This window comes from Nicotiana tomentosiformis, chromosome 3, assembly GCF_000390325.3.
Source record: "Nicotiana tomentosiformis chromosome 3, ASM39032v3, whole genome shotgun sequence".
In the NCBI taxonomy this organism is placed as follows: domain Eukaryota; kingdom Viridiplantae; phylum Streptophyta; class Magnoliopsida; order Solanales; family Solanaceae; genus Nicotiana; species Nicotiana tomentosiformis.
The window spans coordinates 10,812,613-10,831,134 of record NC_090814.1 but is presented as its reverse complement, the minus strand read 5'-3'; the positions used below and the strand labels follow the sequence as shown (position 1 = coordinate 10,831,134).

Sequence of the window (18,522 nt, the reverse complement as noted above, 5' to 3'; positions counted from 1 at the left end):
GATCTCACCATATGTCAATATCATAATCATAATTCATCCTTATTTCACCATGTCAATCCACCCTTATTCCACCTGTTGCGGCATGCAATCTGATCCCACCGTATAGTCCAAATTCACCCTTATTCCACCTCAACATATCACCTTTATTTAACCTGTTGCAACGTGCAACCCGATCCCACCATATCAATATCAAGTACTCAATATTTCTTGTATGGTTGGACTCGATATCGAATGGGTGTTCTGATTTTATATTTTTGGTCGGGTTCCGAAACGTGGGCCTAGGTCGACTTTTTGGAGCAATTTTTCAATTCTTTGCTAAAGTCGTAGTTTCATTATTTAAATCAGTTTTTTATAATTATATTTATAGTATGTAATTGTTTTGGTTAGATTCGAGCCGATCGGAGTTGGAAAGTCAAGGGAAAGGCATTCTTTTTGATTGATTGAGCGAGATTTGAGGTAAGTGACTTGTCTAACCTTGTGGGGGAGAAATTCCCCTTAGAATTTGGTACTGTTATGGTATTTGTAATACATGAAGGCCGTGTACGCGAGGTAACGAGTGTGTATACAGGCTAAATGTTGAAAATTCGATTTTGCAAATTTGTTCCTTTATTCCCTTAATTGAGTTACTCTGGCATGCGTAGTCATCATGTTTAGCCTAATGTCACATGTCTACGTGTCTTATCCCTTACTTGCAATTTGTGAAACATGCTTAGTTAAATTACCTGCTTTCGTGATTTTGTATGCATTCTTTAACTGTAAGATTCCTTGCTGTAATTTCATTGTTCCAATTGTTACGTGTTATTTTTGTGATTTTTGGTTGAGATGACTTTTTGTTATGGCACGAGGTTTTTGCCGTGCGGAGTATTGTTGTGGTACAAGGTTTCTGCCGTACGGAGTGTTATTATGGTACGAGGTTTCTGTCGTGCTGAGTGTTATTATGGTACGAGGTTTCTGCCATGCGGAGTGTTATTATGGAACGAGGTTTCTGTCGTGCGGTTATCATTGTTTGCATGAGGTTTCTGTCGTGCTGTTATGAGATATTTACTTTTCGGACTACGAGGTGGTATCTCGGGAGTGCCCCTATTGTTTACCTCTATTTGCTGCATTGTTGTTGTTGTTGCTGTAGTTGTTCCTTAACTTGTAGGATTGTGCTTCCTTACGTGTTGTAATTGTCCTCTTTGATTCCGGGTTGTTATCTTCTGTGAATTTCTATTGTTACACGTCTCTGTCATTTCATTACATCATTATATCTTCTGCCTTGTTTTTCCTATTATTTTCAGTAGGGCCCTGACATGACCTTGCCACTACCCTACCTATGTTAGTCTTGGCATTTACTGGGTACCGTTGTGATGTACTCATACTACTCTTCTGTACATCTTTTTGTACAGTTCCAGGTTCTTCCTACCATACCAGATATCAGTGAGCTAGCCCGTGCGTGGAGACTTCAAGGTATATCTGCCAGCGTCCGGAGACGTCGAAGTCATCCTCTATCCTTATTATGTTGTCTTCCGTATTCTCTTTAGACTCTGATGTATAGAGATATTTAGCATTTCTTTTTCAAGCTTGTGACTTATTTCTACCGGGTTTTGGGAGTTGTAACAATTTTGAATCGTAGTTTTTATTTATTTCAGATGATGAGGTTTGAGTTTCAGCTTTATATTCAGTTATTCCGCAAATGGAGTCGTGACAAAGTAAGATCTAACATCAAAATCAAGTGGAGATTACTTACCCTTCAAATTGTGGTGAAAAACCTCTCCAAATATCGCCTCTAGCTGAACCCAAAACTCCAAATAATGTAAAATAGACCAACACTCGAATTAATATTTTGCGCGACGATTTACGCTTTTCCGTACAAAATAGTTATTTCTACGATTCCGCTTCTGCGAGCTCACTAAAGGTCCCGACCATCTGCACCTGCGCTCAGTAGTCCGCTTCTGCGCACAATACATCACAAAAGCAATATCGCTTCTACGCAAATCCTTCCGTATTTGCGGTCTCTGCTGTCCAGTCAAAATTTTCTTCTGTGCTCACCAGCCCCCATCTGCGGGCTCGCACCTGGGCCCAATACGTCGCATGTGCGAAAATAGTAGACCAAAACTGCCAACTACTTCCAAAATATTCCGAAACTCATCTGAAACGCACCCGAGCCCATCAGGACCTCGTCTAATTATACCAACACGTTCTAAAACAAAATACGGGCCTACTCGAGGCCTCAAATCACACAAACAACATCAAAATCACGAATCGCATATAAATTCAAACTTAATGAACTGTTCCAAATTCCAAACTTATGCCAAACATGCCTAAACAACTCAGAATGACCCCAAATTTTTCACACAAGTCCTATATGGTAAACTAAACCTATTCCAACTTCCGAAACTACAATGCGACCCTGATAGCCTCAAAGTCAACTCCCTGTCAAACCTTTAAATTTTACAAACCTTCAAATTTTTAACTTTCGCTAAATAGAACCAAATCAACTTAGGGACCTCCAAATCCAAATTCGGACATACACCTAAGTCCAAAATTACCATACGAACCTATTGAAACCATCAACGTACCGTTTCAGGGTTGTTTATACAAAAGTCAAACCTCGGTCAGCTCTTATAATTTAAACTTCTAACTTTAGAACTAAGTGTTCTATATCAATCCCAAACTTTTCCGAAACTAAATGAACCATCGCCTCTTGTCACATAATAATAAATACACATACGAAAAGTATCAAATAGGAGAGATGAGGCTCAAATGCATATAACGACCGAGCATCAACATTCTAATTGATCTTTACAATTGCTATTTTAAGGTGACTCTTTACGGAATATTTTCTCAAACTAAGCATGAGCAATGATGGTTCTGATTATGAGGATTTGGTCGGTCAGCATTAGTCGTAATGTACTTCAATCAATTGTTAGAGAACATAACGACTTATTTAAAACACAAGTTGACATATTTTTGTTGTTTTAGACTGGTGTTCAATAGTTGCCTGAGATGATTTGTATTTAAACTAATTAGCCACGTATATTGAATCTTCAACCTAAGCGCATGAATTACCTACTGTCACGGAAGAAAAGTGTGGTTCAAAATTATGGCATCATATTAATTACAAAAATGAAACTTATTCTGCATTTTCGAAAAATTTATTGCTCAACGCCATAAACCGTGCAAATATTTACACCAAAATACCAATTTCTTCTCATTCGCAGGAAAAGAAAACTAATATAACTATTTGTTTTGAACTCAATTGCTCCTTGTTTTTGTACCACCAGTGACGATGAACCTTTGGCCTTCAAGAAAATGCATGAATTTTCTGCAACGGATGGCTTTGTTGAGATAACTGAATCCTTGGCAGATATAATAGCTTCGAGTGGCCTCAATTAGAGTCCAAAGAATCTGATGTAACCTATACTTATGATGCACTGTTAGCTGCAGCAGCCAGATCTTTGTTCTCAGTTTCAGAGACGAATGATGAAGAGTTGCCGTTATCAATTCCAACTAATAATGAGCTACAAGTGATGCAGGTGAATATAAGCATGTTCAATGATCAATAATCTTCTTCATCAAAAACCTATGAAGAAGTTATGGATGATAAAAAGGCACAATTGGAGGCGTGGTTGGGAGGGATAGGCAATCATAATGCTGGTCCAGGAGAAAATAAGCTTGGTTAAATCTCAACCTGAAAGATACTTCTCTCTTTTTTTTTTTCTTGGAAGATACTTCTCTCACTAGAGAGAGCTTTGATTGTATCACTCTTCATGATCTTTGTACTTACAAAATAAATGTTAGAAGAGAGATTTTAATAGTAAGGGAAACAGAAGTGAAAGATTTGAGTTTGATGGTCTTGAGATCTAATCCAACTTTTCAACAAATAAATTTAAATGTGCATAAATAGTAATCCCTCTAACTAAATTTATGTGATGCATTTAGGATTTTGAGAGTCAAACAAGTTTTTCTTTGACTACGGTTTTAACATATGCCCATTTATTATTTTGAATTATTAATTATTGTGACTATTGGAATTTTTATGTCGCTTTTAAATATGTAGATTTTATTTCTTAATATTTAGAGATTTTATCTCTGAATTTTAGTCAAGATTAAGAAGTTTAATTTTCGAAATTCGAATTGCATCACATAACTTGGGACAAATGGAGTATTAAGTTTTTCTTCAACTAGATGCAAGGATTAAATGAGCAAGAGTTCCTTCTGTGGTAAGGATTGTGATCTCTTGTAATTTCATCTTAGGTACAAAAACGAAATCCAACATAAACGGCAGGTTCTGCACTAAAACTAAAATGGCACGGTGTCCAATTGGTATTGCTAAACCATCTTTTTCTTAGTACTCCTATTGTAATCAAACTAAATCTTTTTCTTAGTACATGCATTGTAACCCAACTAATTAGAATTCGTGGCACATAACACCCACTACAAGAGAAGTGTGTTTTACCTGAATTATATGTGAATAAACTTAGGAACTCAGTTTGTTTCAAACTAATCGGCATGTGTCATTTTTTATTTAATTGATATTCTTGGGTGTCACTGTAAACTATGAAAAGGAAAATGAGAGGAAGTTTTTCTTTTTTGCTTTCATTTACTTGGAGAAGAAAGTCCAGGGGCTTGAATAATTAGTGTTAAGAATTCTCATGAGATGAATTATTCTCTTCACTCTAATCCTAGCCATTATTTATTTTCCACTAAAAATGCTCAGAAAATATATTTTTTTCGCACCCTAAAAGTATATTTATAAAGACCAATTAATAGAGGTTAGAAAATTAAAGTGGTGTTCAAGTGAATATTCTAATGGCCCAATTAGCATCTTTCATGGGCAGAATACTAGTCAATAATGATGTTCCTAATACATATTGAATAAAAGATAAGTAGAATAATGCATGAAAATTAATAAAAAGAAATAAAATATACGTTGAATACATAGACGATCCTTAAACTTATAAAAAAACTTTTATTTAGGCATTTCTGACTCATGCCATAACTTATTAGCTGCAAGACCTTTGCTCCAAAAAGAACATGTGAAAATAAAACGAGAAGCTCGCGAAACGAAAATCAGTAAAGGCTTTAATGTAAACTAGTCAAGGGAGTGGTCAAGATCCCCTTCGAAGGCCCATGGAGTCTCATTCCGAATCTCTGCCTCTTCCTCTGGGGTGAAATCACTAGTGATATTGAATATCTTTCGAACAGCTTCAGGCGTCTTGTTCTTAATCCTATTAGCCACCGCCTCAGCGCACAACTCAAGCAAATTATTGATGTCAAGAAAATTCGCGGCTTCTAAGATATTAAGAATGGTATTTATGCTATTGCTCACAAATTTCTTGTCGAAGTTCTCGATTTCTTCTTCGTTGGAAGAGGTCGAGGAGTGCATCTTCATGTATTCAATGACCTTGATAAAGGTTTCTGTGTCGACTTTGCTGAGCGGGATGACGCTGGAGGAGCATCCATCCTCGACCATGTTCTTGATTGTTATAGACTGAATGGCGATGGATTCTTCCAACACAAACTCATCGCCATCTGAGGACTTCAGAGTCAAAAAACATTTCTCAGTGATCGATGATGATGCCTCTGCCATTGTTTAAATTTTGGATCCACGATTATGTGCCTATTAAAACCTATCAAATATATACGAATTACATGGGTAGGTTCTAATAAATAATTTTAAATACCAAATCAGATTATTATATATCGAATATAATTAATATCTCTTGATTTCGAAGGTTATTTAATTCAACTCTAAAGAATTAAATTTCTTCCTAAGTTTCATTTTGTAGACAATCCAGCCTCAAATAAGATTTTTAAAAAGATATTTATCAGTAACTTCAAATGTAGCTTTATATCATGTGAATGTGACTTTATAGTAGATTATTTTTAATATATATTTTAATCTGATTTTATGATGGATTCTAATGAGTGAAATTATAAGATTTTTAACTAAAAAGGATCATTGACTTGCATAATATCTATTGATATTTTAATTTTAGCTATTCAATAAAGAAATTACTTCCTAAATACCAGTTTTTATATAGTATTTACCTGGATACGAGGTTTAAATATTACTAGAAGATTGGATTTACTTGTTACCCTTTATAAGCAAGCTGATTTTTTTCATAAAACAAATTGACTAATGTTGCATGTTAATGATCGTTGTGGAGGAAAATATTAGAGCAATTATAAAGTTAGCTTCATACTGTAAACATTATAGTATTTTCGCATATAATGGTGTTTGACTAGATATGGAGTTTAAGGGAAAAAAAAAATTATTGGGACGCATAAAAGTGTAACGACCCAATCGGTCGTTTTGAGCTTTGGCAATCCGTTCGGTGGTTGAGGGTCTCGAACGACTTCATATTGTGTAATATGACTTGTATGCATGGTCGGATTTGATTTTCGGATGATTCAGAATGAATTTGGATGAGTGATTCTCACTTTAGAAGCTTAAGTTGAAAATGTTGACCGATTTTTAACTTTTGTGAAAACGACGGCGCAAAGGTATTTTAATGGCTCCGATAGGTTCATATCGAGATTTTGGACTTGGGTGTATGCCCTGAATCGAATTTAGAGGTCCGTAGGTTTATTTGTGTTGTTTTATCGAAAGTTGACAATTTAAAGACTTAGATTTTTGATAAGTTTGACAGTTGGTTGACTTCATAGCTATCGTATTTGGATATCTATTTTAGGACTTGGAATAAGTCCGTTTTGTCACTTGAAACTCGTCAGCAAAGTTTTTAGATAGAAATTGGATGTGCGGTTGTGTTTTTAGAAGTTCTTGAATTTCATGTTGATTTCATATGGTTTGGAGGTCCAATTCATGATTTCGGATGCTATTTTGGTGATTTGATCGCAAAAACGAGTTCGTATTTGTCACGACCCAAACTCAACGTGTCGTGATGGCGCCTATCACAGAATTAGGCAAGCCAACAACCATAAATAACTACGCATTTTTATATTTAAAACATGATGAGATAAGCTTAACATGAAAAATCTCATAAATAACCGATAAGAAATACCGCGACTCAATAGAAACTCCCCCAAAATCCGAATATCACTGAGTACATGAGCAACTAAGTAACAATACATTCGAAACTTCTAAAATAATTGTCTGAAGAGATAGAACAGTGTTAAATAAATTGAAAAGAAGGAGAGTCGAGGTCTGCGGATGTCAAAGCAGCTACCTCAAAAGTCTCCTAGCAGGGTATGCTCCAAGTCTAGCAACCACCGAGTCAAGATGCATCTGGATCTGCACACGAAGTGCACAGTGTAGTATGAGTACAACTGACCCAATATACTTAATAAGTAACAGGTCTAACCTTGAGCTGAAAGCAGTGACGAGCACGGAAAAGTACAATCCAAAGTCAAATAATAACAGTATAGATATAACAGGAAAAATGACAGTAATAACTCCGAGAAATCTCATAATCAGTTTGTACACAGTATGAAAATATAGACATGCTTTCAAGTTCAACAGTTTAAGCTCAATACTGATAAAATATGTCAAGTATAACTAGCATGAGGAATGATACATCTCTATGTCTACATGTCAAATATACATGTCACCAGCAATGCAACAAGGTGATAAACTCGTATACTCATGCTCTCGGAGTATTCAACCTCTCTCAGCACGCTCAATCACTCGGCACTTGCACTCAACACTCAACCATACCTGCGTTCACTGCTGGTATGTTAGACTCCGGAGGGGCGGATCATGCCTAGGCGCTAATATAAATCTACATGGCATGTTGCGGCGTGCAACCCAATCCCATAAATATCACTCACAATCAGGCCCTCAAACTCACTCAGTCATCAATCTCTCAAGTCTCTCGGGCTCACAAAACTCATGCCAATCAGCCAAAACAAGGATACATGATGTAACAATAAGTGATAGCAGAGACTGAGATATGATATGCAAATGATGAATGCGACTGGGTAGTACATAACTTTAATTTAAGCAAATAACTCAAGAGCAAGAACAACCTCTGTGGGTCCCAACAGTACCAATATATTATCTAAATATGATTTCTAACATGGATCACAACTCGATTCTCTAATATATGGAGATTACATGAATAACAACAAGATTGGGTAACTACACAGTTCCACGAAATCAAATGAGTCACAATTTCTACGGTGCACGCTCACGCGCCCGTCACCTAGCATGTGTGCTACCCCAACATCAACTACACAAGCACGTAGTTTAAGGATTCATACCCTCAGTATCAAGTTTAGAAGTGTTACTTAACTCACACAGCACAAATCCCTACTCCAACAAGCCTTTGCCTCGCAAATCGGCCTCCGAACGACTCGAATCTAGCCACAAACAACATAATACAATCCTATAGGAATCAACTCCATTTGATAAAGTTAAGTCCTTTAAGAAACATCAAAAGGTCAACCCAAAAAGTCAAATCCGGGCCCACATCCCGGAATTCAACAACGAGTCCAACCATACCAAAATCATCCAATTCCAACCACAAATCGCCTTTTAAATCCCCAAAATCCGGTCTATGAAGTTTCACAAATTTTTCCCAAAATTTTCAACTCAAAACACTAATTAAATGGTGAAAACAATGACAGATTCATGTATATCAACCACATCCGAGCTAGAATCACTTACCCCAATCAACTCCTTGAAAATCCCTTCAAGAATCGCCAAAATCCGAGTTCTCTAGCTAAAAAATATGAAAAATGGGTTCAAACCCTCGACTTCAAAATAAATCACTGCTACCCAGGTGCCCTTCTTCGCAAACGCGGTAAGAACCTCACGTTCGCAAAGCACAAAATACTTTGCTGCCAAAATTCCTCTTACGCGAATGCGAGGGCCCCCTCGCGAACGCGATGAACATAAAATCAAGTCCTATGCGAACGCGACCCCTATCCCGCGAACGCGAAGGATTACCATCTTGGTACCCCATTTGCCTCATCCTTCTACGCGAACGCGATCACCCTCTCGCGATCTCGATGAACAAGCTCCCTAAAGCTATATGAAGAACAAACTTCATCTACCTCCTAGATACCCTTTGCGAAGGCGAGACCTCTCTCGCAAACACGAATAAGGAAACCATATATCAAAATTCCTGCAGTTTAACATGGCCAAATTCAATCCGTACTCAATCTGAATCTCACCCGAGGCCCCCGGCACCCCATCCAAACATACCAACACATCCTAAAATATCATACAAACTTAGTCGAGGCCTTAAATCACATAAAACAACATCAAAACATGAATCTCACCCCAATTCAAGCCTAATGAAACTAATGGATTTCCAACTTCTACAATAGATGCCGAAACCTATCAAACCAACTCCGATTGACCTCAAATTTTTCACACAATTTATAAATTACACAAAGAACCTATTCCAATTTCCGGAACAAAAATTCAATCCCGGTAACAACCAAGTCAACTCTCGCTTAAACTTTTCAACTTTCCAAACCTTCAACTTTTCCAACTTTCGCCAATTTAAGCCAAAAGACCTACGGGCCTCCAAATCAAAATCCGGAAACACTCCCAAGTCTAAAATCACCATACGGAGCTATCAGAACCATCAAAACTCTATTCCAAAGCTATTTACACATATGTCAACATTCGGTCAACTCTTTCAACTTAGGCTTCCAACATAGGGACTAAGTGTTTCAATCTATTCCGAAACATCCCCGGAACCAAACAAACCGCCCCTGCAAGTCACATAACAACAACGAATATAAAATAAGAAATAAATGGGGGAGTTGGGCTACAATACTCAAAATGACCGGCCAAGTCGTTACATTCCCCCCCCTTAAAAACACATTCATCCTCGAACGGGTCTAGAATCATACCTGGGGTCTAAAATAGATGAGGATATATGCTCCACATCTCTCGCTCGGTATCCCAAGTAGACTCCTCCACTGGATAACCTTTCCATTGTACTTTCACTGAAGCTATATTCTTTGATCTCAACTTTCGAACCTGCCGATCCAAAATTGCCATTAGCTCTACATTATAGGTCAAATCAACATCTAACTGAACCGTACTGAAGTCTAAAACATGAGACGGATCACCAAAATACTTCCGTAGTATGGAAACATGAAACACTAGATGAACACTCGATAGACTAGGAGGCAATGCAAGCTTGTAAGCGACCTCTCCAATCCTCTCACGCACCTCAAAAGGGACAATATACCGAGGGCTCAACTTTCCCTGCTTCCCGAACTTCATCACACCCTTCATGGGTTAAACGCTGAGAAATACCATCTCCCCCACCATGTAGGAAATATCACGAACCTTCCGATCGGCGTAACTCTTTTTCCTAGACTATGTCGTACGAAGCCGGTCTTGAATCAACTTAAACTTTTCCAGCATCCTGAACCAAGTCTATACCCAATAGCCTAGCATCCTGAACCAAGTCTATACAAGTCCTCATATGGAGCCATCTGAATACTCGTTTGGTAGCTGTTCTTGTAGGAAAACCCTGCGAGCAGTAGAAACTGATCCCAAGCACCCCCGAAATCCATGACACAAGCACGTAGCATATCCTCCAATATCTGAATGGTGCGCTTGGACTCTCCGTCCGACTGGGGATGGAATGCTATACTCAACTCAACCCGTGTACCTAACTCTCACTGCACTGCTCTCCAAAACTGCGATGTGAACTACGTGCCCCAATCTGAAATAATGAACATGGGCACACCACGAAGGCAAACAATCTCGCAGATATTGATCTCAGCTAACCGTTGTGAAGAATAGGTAGTCCCAACTGGAATGAAATGTGCGGACTTAGTCAACCGGTCCACAATCACCCAAAAAACATCAACCTTTTTCAAAGTCCGTGGAAGCCCAACTACGAAGTCCATGGTGATACGCTCACATTTCCACTGCGGAATCTCAAGCCTTTGAAGCAAATCGCCCGGCCTCGGATGCTCGTACTTCACCTGCTTACAATTCAAGCATCGAGCTACAAACTCCACTATGTATTTCTTCATTCTCCTCCACCAATAGTGCTGCCTCAAGTCCTGATACATCTTCACGGCACTCGGATGGATGGAATATCACGAACTGTGGGCCTCCTCAAGAATCAACTCACATAACCCATTGACATTGGGCACACAAATCTGTCCCTGCATTTGCAACACCACATCATCTCCAATAAAAACCTCATTGGCATCACCATGCTGAACTGTCTCCTTAAGGACAAGCAAATGGGGGTCATCATACTGATGCTCTCTGATGCGATCATATAAAGAAGATCGAGAAACCACACAATCTAGATCCCGACTAGGCTCCGAAACATCAAACCTCACGAACTGATTGGTCAAGGCCTAAAAATCTGATGTACGCAGTCTCTCACCAACAGGAATATATGCAAGGCTACTCATGCTCACCTCCTTTCTACTCAAGGCATCGACCACCATATTGGCCTTCCCGTAATGAGATAAATGGTAATATCATAGTCTTTTAAGAGCTCCAACCATCTCCGCTGCCTCAAATTTAGATCATTTTGCTTGAACAAGTATTGGAGACTTCGATGATATGTAAATACCTCACAAGACATGCCGTAGATATAGTGCTTCCAAATCTTCAATGCATGAACGATGGCTGCCAACTCCAAATCATGAATATGATAGTTCTTCTTATGAAGCTTCAACTAGCGTAAAGAATAAGCAATCACTCTACCCTCCTGCATCAAGACACACCCAATACCGATCCAAGAAGTGTCACAATACACTGTATAAGAACCCGATGCTAAAGGAAAAACTAGAACTAGAGTTATGTTCAAGGCAATCTTGAGCTTCTGAATGCTCTCCTCACACTCATCCGAGCACCTATATGGAGCACCCTTCTGTGTCAACCTTGTCAAAGGTACTGCAATGGATGAGAAACCCTCCACGAAGCAACAATTATATCAAGCCAAGCCAAGAAAACTCTGAATCTCAGTAGCTGAAGATGGTCTGGACCAACTCTGAACCGCCTCAATATTCTTCTGATCTACCTTGATCCCATCACTAGATACTACGTGCCCCAAGAACACCACCAAATAGAGCCAAAACTCACACTTGGATAACTTAGCATAAAGCTTCTCCTCCCTCAACGTCTGTAGTACAATCCTCAAATATTGTGCATGCTTCTCCTGGCTGTGTGAGTACACCAGGATATTATCAATAAATTCTATGACAACTGAATCAAGATACAATTGGAATACATTATTCATCAGATGCATGAATGTTGTTGCGGCATTGGTCAGCCCAAAAGACATCACAAGGAACTCATAGTGACCATAGGGGTCTTGAATGCAGTCTTCAGAATATCCGAGTCCCGAATCTTCAACTGGTGATACCCAGACCACAAATCAATCTTAGATAACACTCTAGCTCACTGAAGCTAGTCAAATAAGTCATCAATGCGCGATAATGGATACTTGTTCTTAATTGTAACTTTGTTCTACTGTCTATAGTCAATACACATCCGCATAGAACCATATTTCTTCTTCACAAACAGCACCGATGCACCCCAAGGAGACACACAAGGCCTAAGGAACCCCTTATGAAGAAGTTCCTGAAGTTGCTCTTTCAATTCCTTCAACTCTATTGGTGTCATACGGTACAGAGGAATAGAAATGGGCTGAGTGTCATGCACCAACTCAATACCAAAATCAATATCCCTATCGGGTGGCATGCCCGGCAGGTCTGCAGGAAACACATCCGGGAAGTCTCGCACTACCGGGACACAATCAATGGTAGGAGTATCAGCCAAATATGACAAACATCCCTTCCCAGCCATTCGTTTGGCCTTCAGATATGAAATCACCCTATTGGGAACATAGTCCAGAGAACCTCTCGACTCCATCCTAAGTAACCCCGGCAGTGCCAACGTCACCGTCTTAGTGTGACAATCCAAGATAGCATGACATGGGGAAAACCAATCCATGCCCAGAATCACATCGAAATCAACCATATTAAGCAATAAGAGATCAACTCTCATCTCCAATCCCCCAATAGTCACCACACAAGATCGATGCACACGGTCCACAATAATAGAATCGCCCACCAGTGTAGATACATGAATAGGTGCAACTAAGGACACATGGGGCATATCCAAATAACTAGAAAAATATGATGATATATACGAATAAGTGGAACCCGGGTCAAATAATACGGAAGCATCCATGTGGAATACTGAGAGAATATATGTGATCACCGTGTTTGAAGCAACGACCTCTAGCCTGGCAGGGAAAGCATAGCATCAAGATTTGTCGTGCCCCTCTTTCTCGCAAAATTGGGTTTCGACACATGAAAACTCTTTTAAAGGAAGGGTGTTAAAAGAGAGAGTCACCACCTAACGGGTTTGAGGTGCGTTAGGGCACCTATTTGCAAGTAACTCTGGTTTAACCAGTTTGCATCACTAAAGATTAGGTAAGGGCTCAAATTACCTCAAGGAGAAGGTGTTAGGCATTCTACGAAGTCCACAACTGTGGGTCCCGGTCGAACTCAAATTATATGACTTAGTCAAAAACAAGAGGGAAAGACAAGAAGTTTAGGCAATTATTATCGAAAGTCTACAAATAAACACAAATAATTGACTTTAAGACAAGATGGGGGGTCCTAAGTTTTATAGCCTAAAGGATTACCCCGTGCAACATAAATAATACTTCGTAACTCCCTCGAGGTAGGGTGTTACTCGTATTATTCAGCGGGCACAGACTATCATCTTCTGCTACTCGATTACTATATTTAAGTTTTTACCTAAGGCGCACTAGTTGATTCTAAACCGTACCCTATGCGTGCACTACCCGTCCCATACCTATAGCCCAGGAGGCGTTTGGACCTCTATTTTGGATGGTTTCTAAACTTAGCTTAGGTTGCTCAGAAATGATAAAACTAGGCAACACACAGAACAAGTTGGACTTCATGTAAAAGCAATTAAGGGCTCAAGTTATCCTCCACACTTAGACAACAAATGCACGTGAACAAATTTTCACATTAAACGTTGGACAATCTCAGAATTTAGGCAAATTAAAGTCGTTAGGCCCTATAGGCATGGTTTCTGTGTGACCTAGAATCAAACGCAATCAATTTCAGAGCAAGATGCCATTTTAGATACAATTTCTAAGTGACTATACAGTCTGCCTGCTGATTACAGATTATAAGCAATTAAACCTATACACAGGATATCTAGGTGATTTACACAGTAGTTGGCAGTGATAACTATTAAAGATACTCAGAATTACTCAGTTTGATCCTATAAGCATGCTTTCTAATAATGGAAACGAAACTGTGTTGAAAGTTCAATATTAACACTTAAAAGCGAGTGGTATTACCCTATAGGCAGAATTTCTAACTATTAACGATTAAAAATGATTTTTTATACTTAGCTCCTATAGGCATGTCTCCTAGGTGGGTAGTATAATAACGAATTAACCAATTAAAACCCTATAGGCATGATTTCTAAATGAAGATTTTGTAGAACATAAGCTAACATAGCCCTATAGTCATAGTATCTAATGAATATGGTGCATTTATGTAAATTGAAAGATTGGTCATTGACACTTTATTTCCTATGGGCATGGTATCTAATAACACATAGGAGCAGAACATGTTGAGTAAATTAAACACGTATAGGCAAGATCTCTACCCGTTCAAGCAAATATTAGAATAAACCCATTTTTCCAATTTTACTAATACCCAATTGTTATTACAGCAGTATTACAGGCCCAATGAATGAATCAAATTACAAAGTTACAAAATCACTATAGTGGGCCTAAGACATGCCCAAAGTACACCTAGCCTGGCCAAGCCTTCAAATTTCGTATCCATACAGGTTTCACCACAGCCGAGAAGTCATAGCCAATCAAACCCATAAAACAATCTTCATTTACACAAAATAGTCAAAACCCAGTAACCACAGCTGATCAACAACTATTTACACAAACTAATTGGTTCATTCAGTAGGTAAAAAGGGAGGCAGAATTGAGCAATTAGGACAAAGTGGCAACAGAACCTTAGACCCTAGTGTGTCAGAGTTCCCAAGGGTTTCAAGACCCCAGGGAAGTGCTCATACTAGGGAGGTTAATAGAGAAGATTTAGTGGGCCTTGGCTTTCAGCCGGCCTAGAATTAGACTCATAATAAGAAACAATCTAAGAAATAATAATAAAGAAATAGGTTTGAAAAGCGTTTGCAGACACTTTAAGATAATCACATAATGAACATAAACTCGAGAAGCAAACTAATACATTGGGGCAGAGTTACATATGATAAGAAACAAGGAGCCTGAGATTGCAAAGTTAACAGGCAAGGACATTAGACTAGTAAAACCAATTAATACAACCAATTTAGAACTTAAAGGGATCAGATTATACCAAACTCAGGATTAAACAGTATAATACAAACGGGATCAGGTACCATAGAGGGAATCAGTCAAGGAAGAAAGGATAACAGGTTATTAGAGGTACAGAATTGGATATGGCAAGAACACATAGAGTGACAATCATATTCGTAGGGGCGCACTATATATTTAGAATGAAGGTCTTAAACAAACTGAGGCATATTAATGACAAAAACTGATCACTAGAGATTCAGAAATAGGCAGAACACATGGATTCAGCCATATGATCAAGGCAGAACATTCAGATTATCAGCAATCACCAAGCTAAACATGCTTCAATCTGTCCAAATTGACTAAGCTAGGTGCAAGGACATTATTAGTCTAGTAATCATAGGCAGAATTAGACAGGAAAAGAGTCAAGGGAATACGTGAAGTCATGCATTTTCAAAAAACATGCTAACATAATGGAATAAACATTGTGAAGTATTAGAAACTAACCAGTGATTGTTCAATAAATAAGAAAGAACAGCAAATAGGACCCAGAGTCTCAAATGTCAAGTTCCCAAGGGTTTCAAGATCCCAGGGAAGTGCTCACACCCAAGAGAGGTCAAAAAAATAGAAATCCAGTGGCCTTGGCTTTCAGCTGGCCAAGAGCCCAAAACAGAACAAGATACTCAACGAGCACAGAGTAAATCTTCAATTTTAGTGGAAAATAGTTATTGAAGTCCTTCAAAAAGGGGGAGGGGAATGGGTTTTTATAGTAGTAGGAATTGAACAAACAAACAAGGAAATATAATCAATCAGACATAAAAATAAGGAAAGAAGATCATGCAGAATCAATTAGAACCAATTTAGGAGAAAATCAGGCCAAACCCTAGTTTTTAGGGAAAACAAATATCAACGAAATATACACAAAAACAATAGCATAGGACGAATATATACATAATAACACTTAAAATCAGAGAATCGAACCAATTTTGGTTCGATTCGAAGAGATATGAAAACCCTAGCTTTAGGGTAAATAAGAATCAATAGAATATAAACAAATATTTGGACTCACAGTAGCATAGGATGAACATAGACGGAATAACATTCAAAAATCAGGGATTTGAACCGTTTTTGGTTCTATTTTGATGAGATATGCTTGCCATGTTTAAGCAAGCACTATAGGAGTTCATCCAGTACCATAAGGTGGTCGAGTATGGTCAGTAATAGCCACGGACTCCAATATTAGGTGGGATTAGGAAAAGATTTAGGGGGCAGCGGCTAAGGTTCTTTAGGAGGGAGAAGGGAGGTGAGGGGATGCAGAGACGGCGGATGAGGGGGAATGAGATTAGGGTTAGGGGTTTGGGTAGTTAAATGGGAGGGTTTGATATGGGTGGTTGATCTCATAGATCAACGTCCATGATTAAAGGGGAGTTGGGTCGGGTTATTAGAAACGGGTCGCGACCGAGTTGTGGGTAATGGGGTTATAGGTTTGGGCTGGGGGTTATTTGGGCTAGTGTATTAGATGCCATGGGCCAATATTTGGTCTGAAAAAATAGGTTTAGGAATTTAGGTTAGTTTTTAAATACCCAATAGGTAACAAAATAATTTATAAAAGTAATTAATAAATAACAAAAAATATTGTTTGTGCACTACAATGATTAATAATAATTACTTAACATTATAAAAATATAAAAAGTTATTTTTTACATAAATAATGTAATTATACATGAATATAGGCTATTATTGCAAAATGTGCGATTAGCCTAACAAAATAATGTAATTATACATGAACATACATGTTGGTGTAAACAATAAGTTTGGATGATTAAATCATCATAAACAATAATTTGAAGTATAATTATTGGATATTTATATAGTAAAATGTAGAAAGAAAATAATTTAAAGACTTTAAAAATTATGAAGAATGCTTGTATAGGTTTATAAACTAAATGATGATGCAAATATACTATTTTGAAAGTATATATATATATATATATATATATATATATATATTATAGAAATATGAGGGAAAAATTATTTATCAACAACTGCCCATCTTTACCCGGGAATGATGAAAGAGTTGTCGGGTAAAGAAATGATGACCTATTTTGACCGAATGGGGTGATTTGAAAAAATGGAAGCCGAACTTCGGTTTCTGAGTTGCCTACATATCGCTGGTTTTACGAGAATCAGGTCGTGTATAGCTCTAGATCCAACGGTGAACTGAGCCGATGGAGTTGCTGTAGGAATGGACATGTTCTTCTAGATAAGACGACATCAGAGTTGTGAATGAATGTACCTTGGAACGGTTATGGGTATTTGAACGGTCATCAAGTGGAAATAGGTAACAGATGGTGGTTGGTTGTATTTGAGGTAGTTACATGGTGTGAATATTGAACTGAAACTGGAGCGAAGGTTCCTCTCGTTGGGAGAACGGTTACCTCCTGGATTACCTGCAAAACTTAAATGCAATACATGCAAGTGTATATTGCGATAAGTTAAACATGATGCAAATTTCCTTTTTGACCATGAAAGTTATCTTTGGACGATGGGGATGATGTCCTGGGCCATGAACTGCATGATAAGGGATTCGCAGGCCATGAAATGATGTTCTCGGGCCATGAAAATAGTGCCTCTGAACTATGATGCCTTTGAATAATGATGTGCGATATTGAGAGATCCTCAGGCTATGGCATGGTGTCTTCCGGCTATGAGGATGATGCCTTTGGACTATGACGCCTTCGGACAAAAATGGCGGTATTTCAGCCCATGAGATGCAAAGACATGACGTTTGGTTATGCAAAGCGAAACAAGACAGAGCTTAGTCTTATGTAAGATCGGGGGCAGAGCTTAGCCTGAGGTGGAGAATAGTGCTAGATTTCAAGTAGCATAGCATTTGGGGTTATGCAAGGAAAGGTAGAGCTTAGCCTTATGCGACTAGGGAGGCAATGCTTAGCCTCATACGAAGTGGGAGACAATGATTGGTCTCATGCAATTGAGGAGGCATGGCTTAGCCACATGCAAGATGAGAGACAATGCTTAGTCTCGTCCAAGGAAAGGCAGTACTTAGCCTTGTGCAAGATGGAGGCAAGGCTTAGCCTCATGCAAAATAGAGTCAATGCTTAGTCTCATGCAGGGGAAAGCAATGCTTAGCCTTATGCAATTAAGGAGGCAGGGGTTAGCCTCATGCAAAATGGAGACAATGCTTAGTCTCATGCAGGGGAAAGCAGTGCTTAGCCTT

At 38.5% G+C, this 18,522-nt stretch overlaps 2 protein-coding genes across 2 annotated transcripts; both read right to left on the bottom strand.

Annotated features, from left to right (window-relative positions):
- Positions 1 to 5,077: 5,077 nt before the first annotated feature.
- Positions 5,078 to 5,575, bottom strand: LOC138907360 (SKP1-like protein 11). The gene has a single exon (XM_070197957.1). It carries the CDS (start codon positions 5,573 to 5,575, stop codon positions 5,078 to 5,080), a length of 498 nt encoding a protein of 165 aa, XP_070054058.1.
- Positions 5,576 to 12,412: 6,837 nt separating this feature from the next.
- LOC138907359 (uncharacterized) lies at positions 12,413 to 12,952 on the bottom strand. Its single transcript, XM_070197956.1, has one exon. It carries the CDS (start codon positions 12,950 to 12,952, stop codon positions 12,413 to 12,415), a length of 540 nt encoding a protein of 179 aa, XP_070054057.1.
- Positions 12,953 to 18,522: the final 5,570 nt, after the last annotated feature.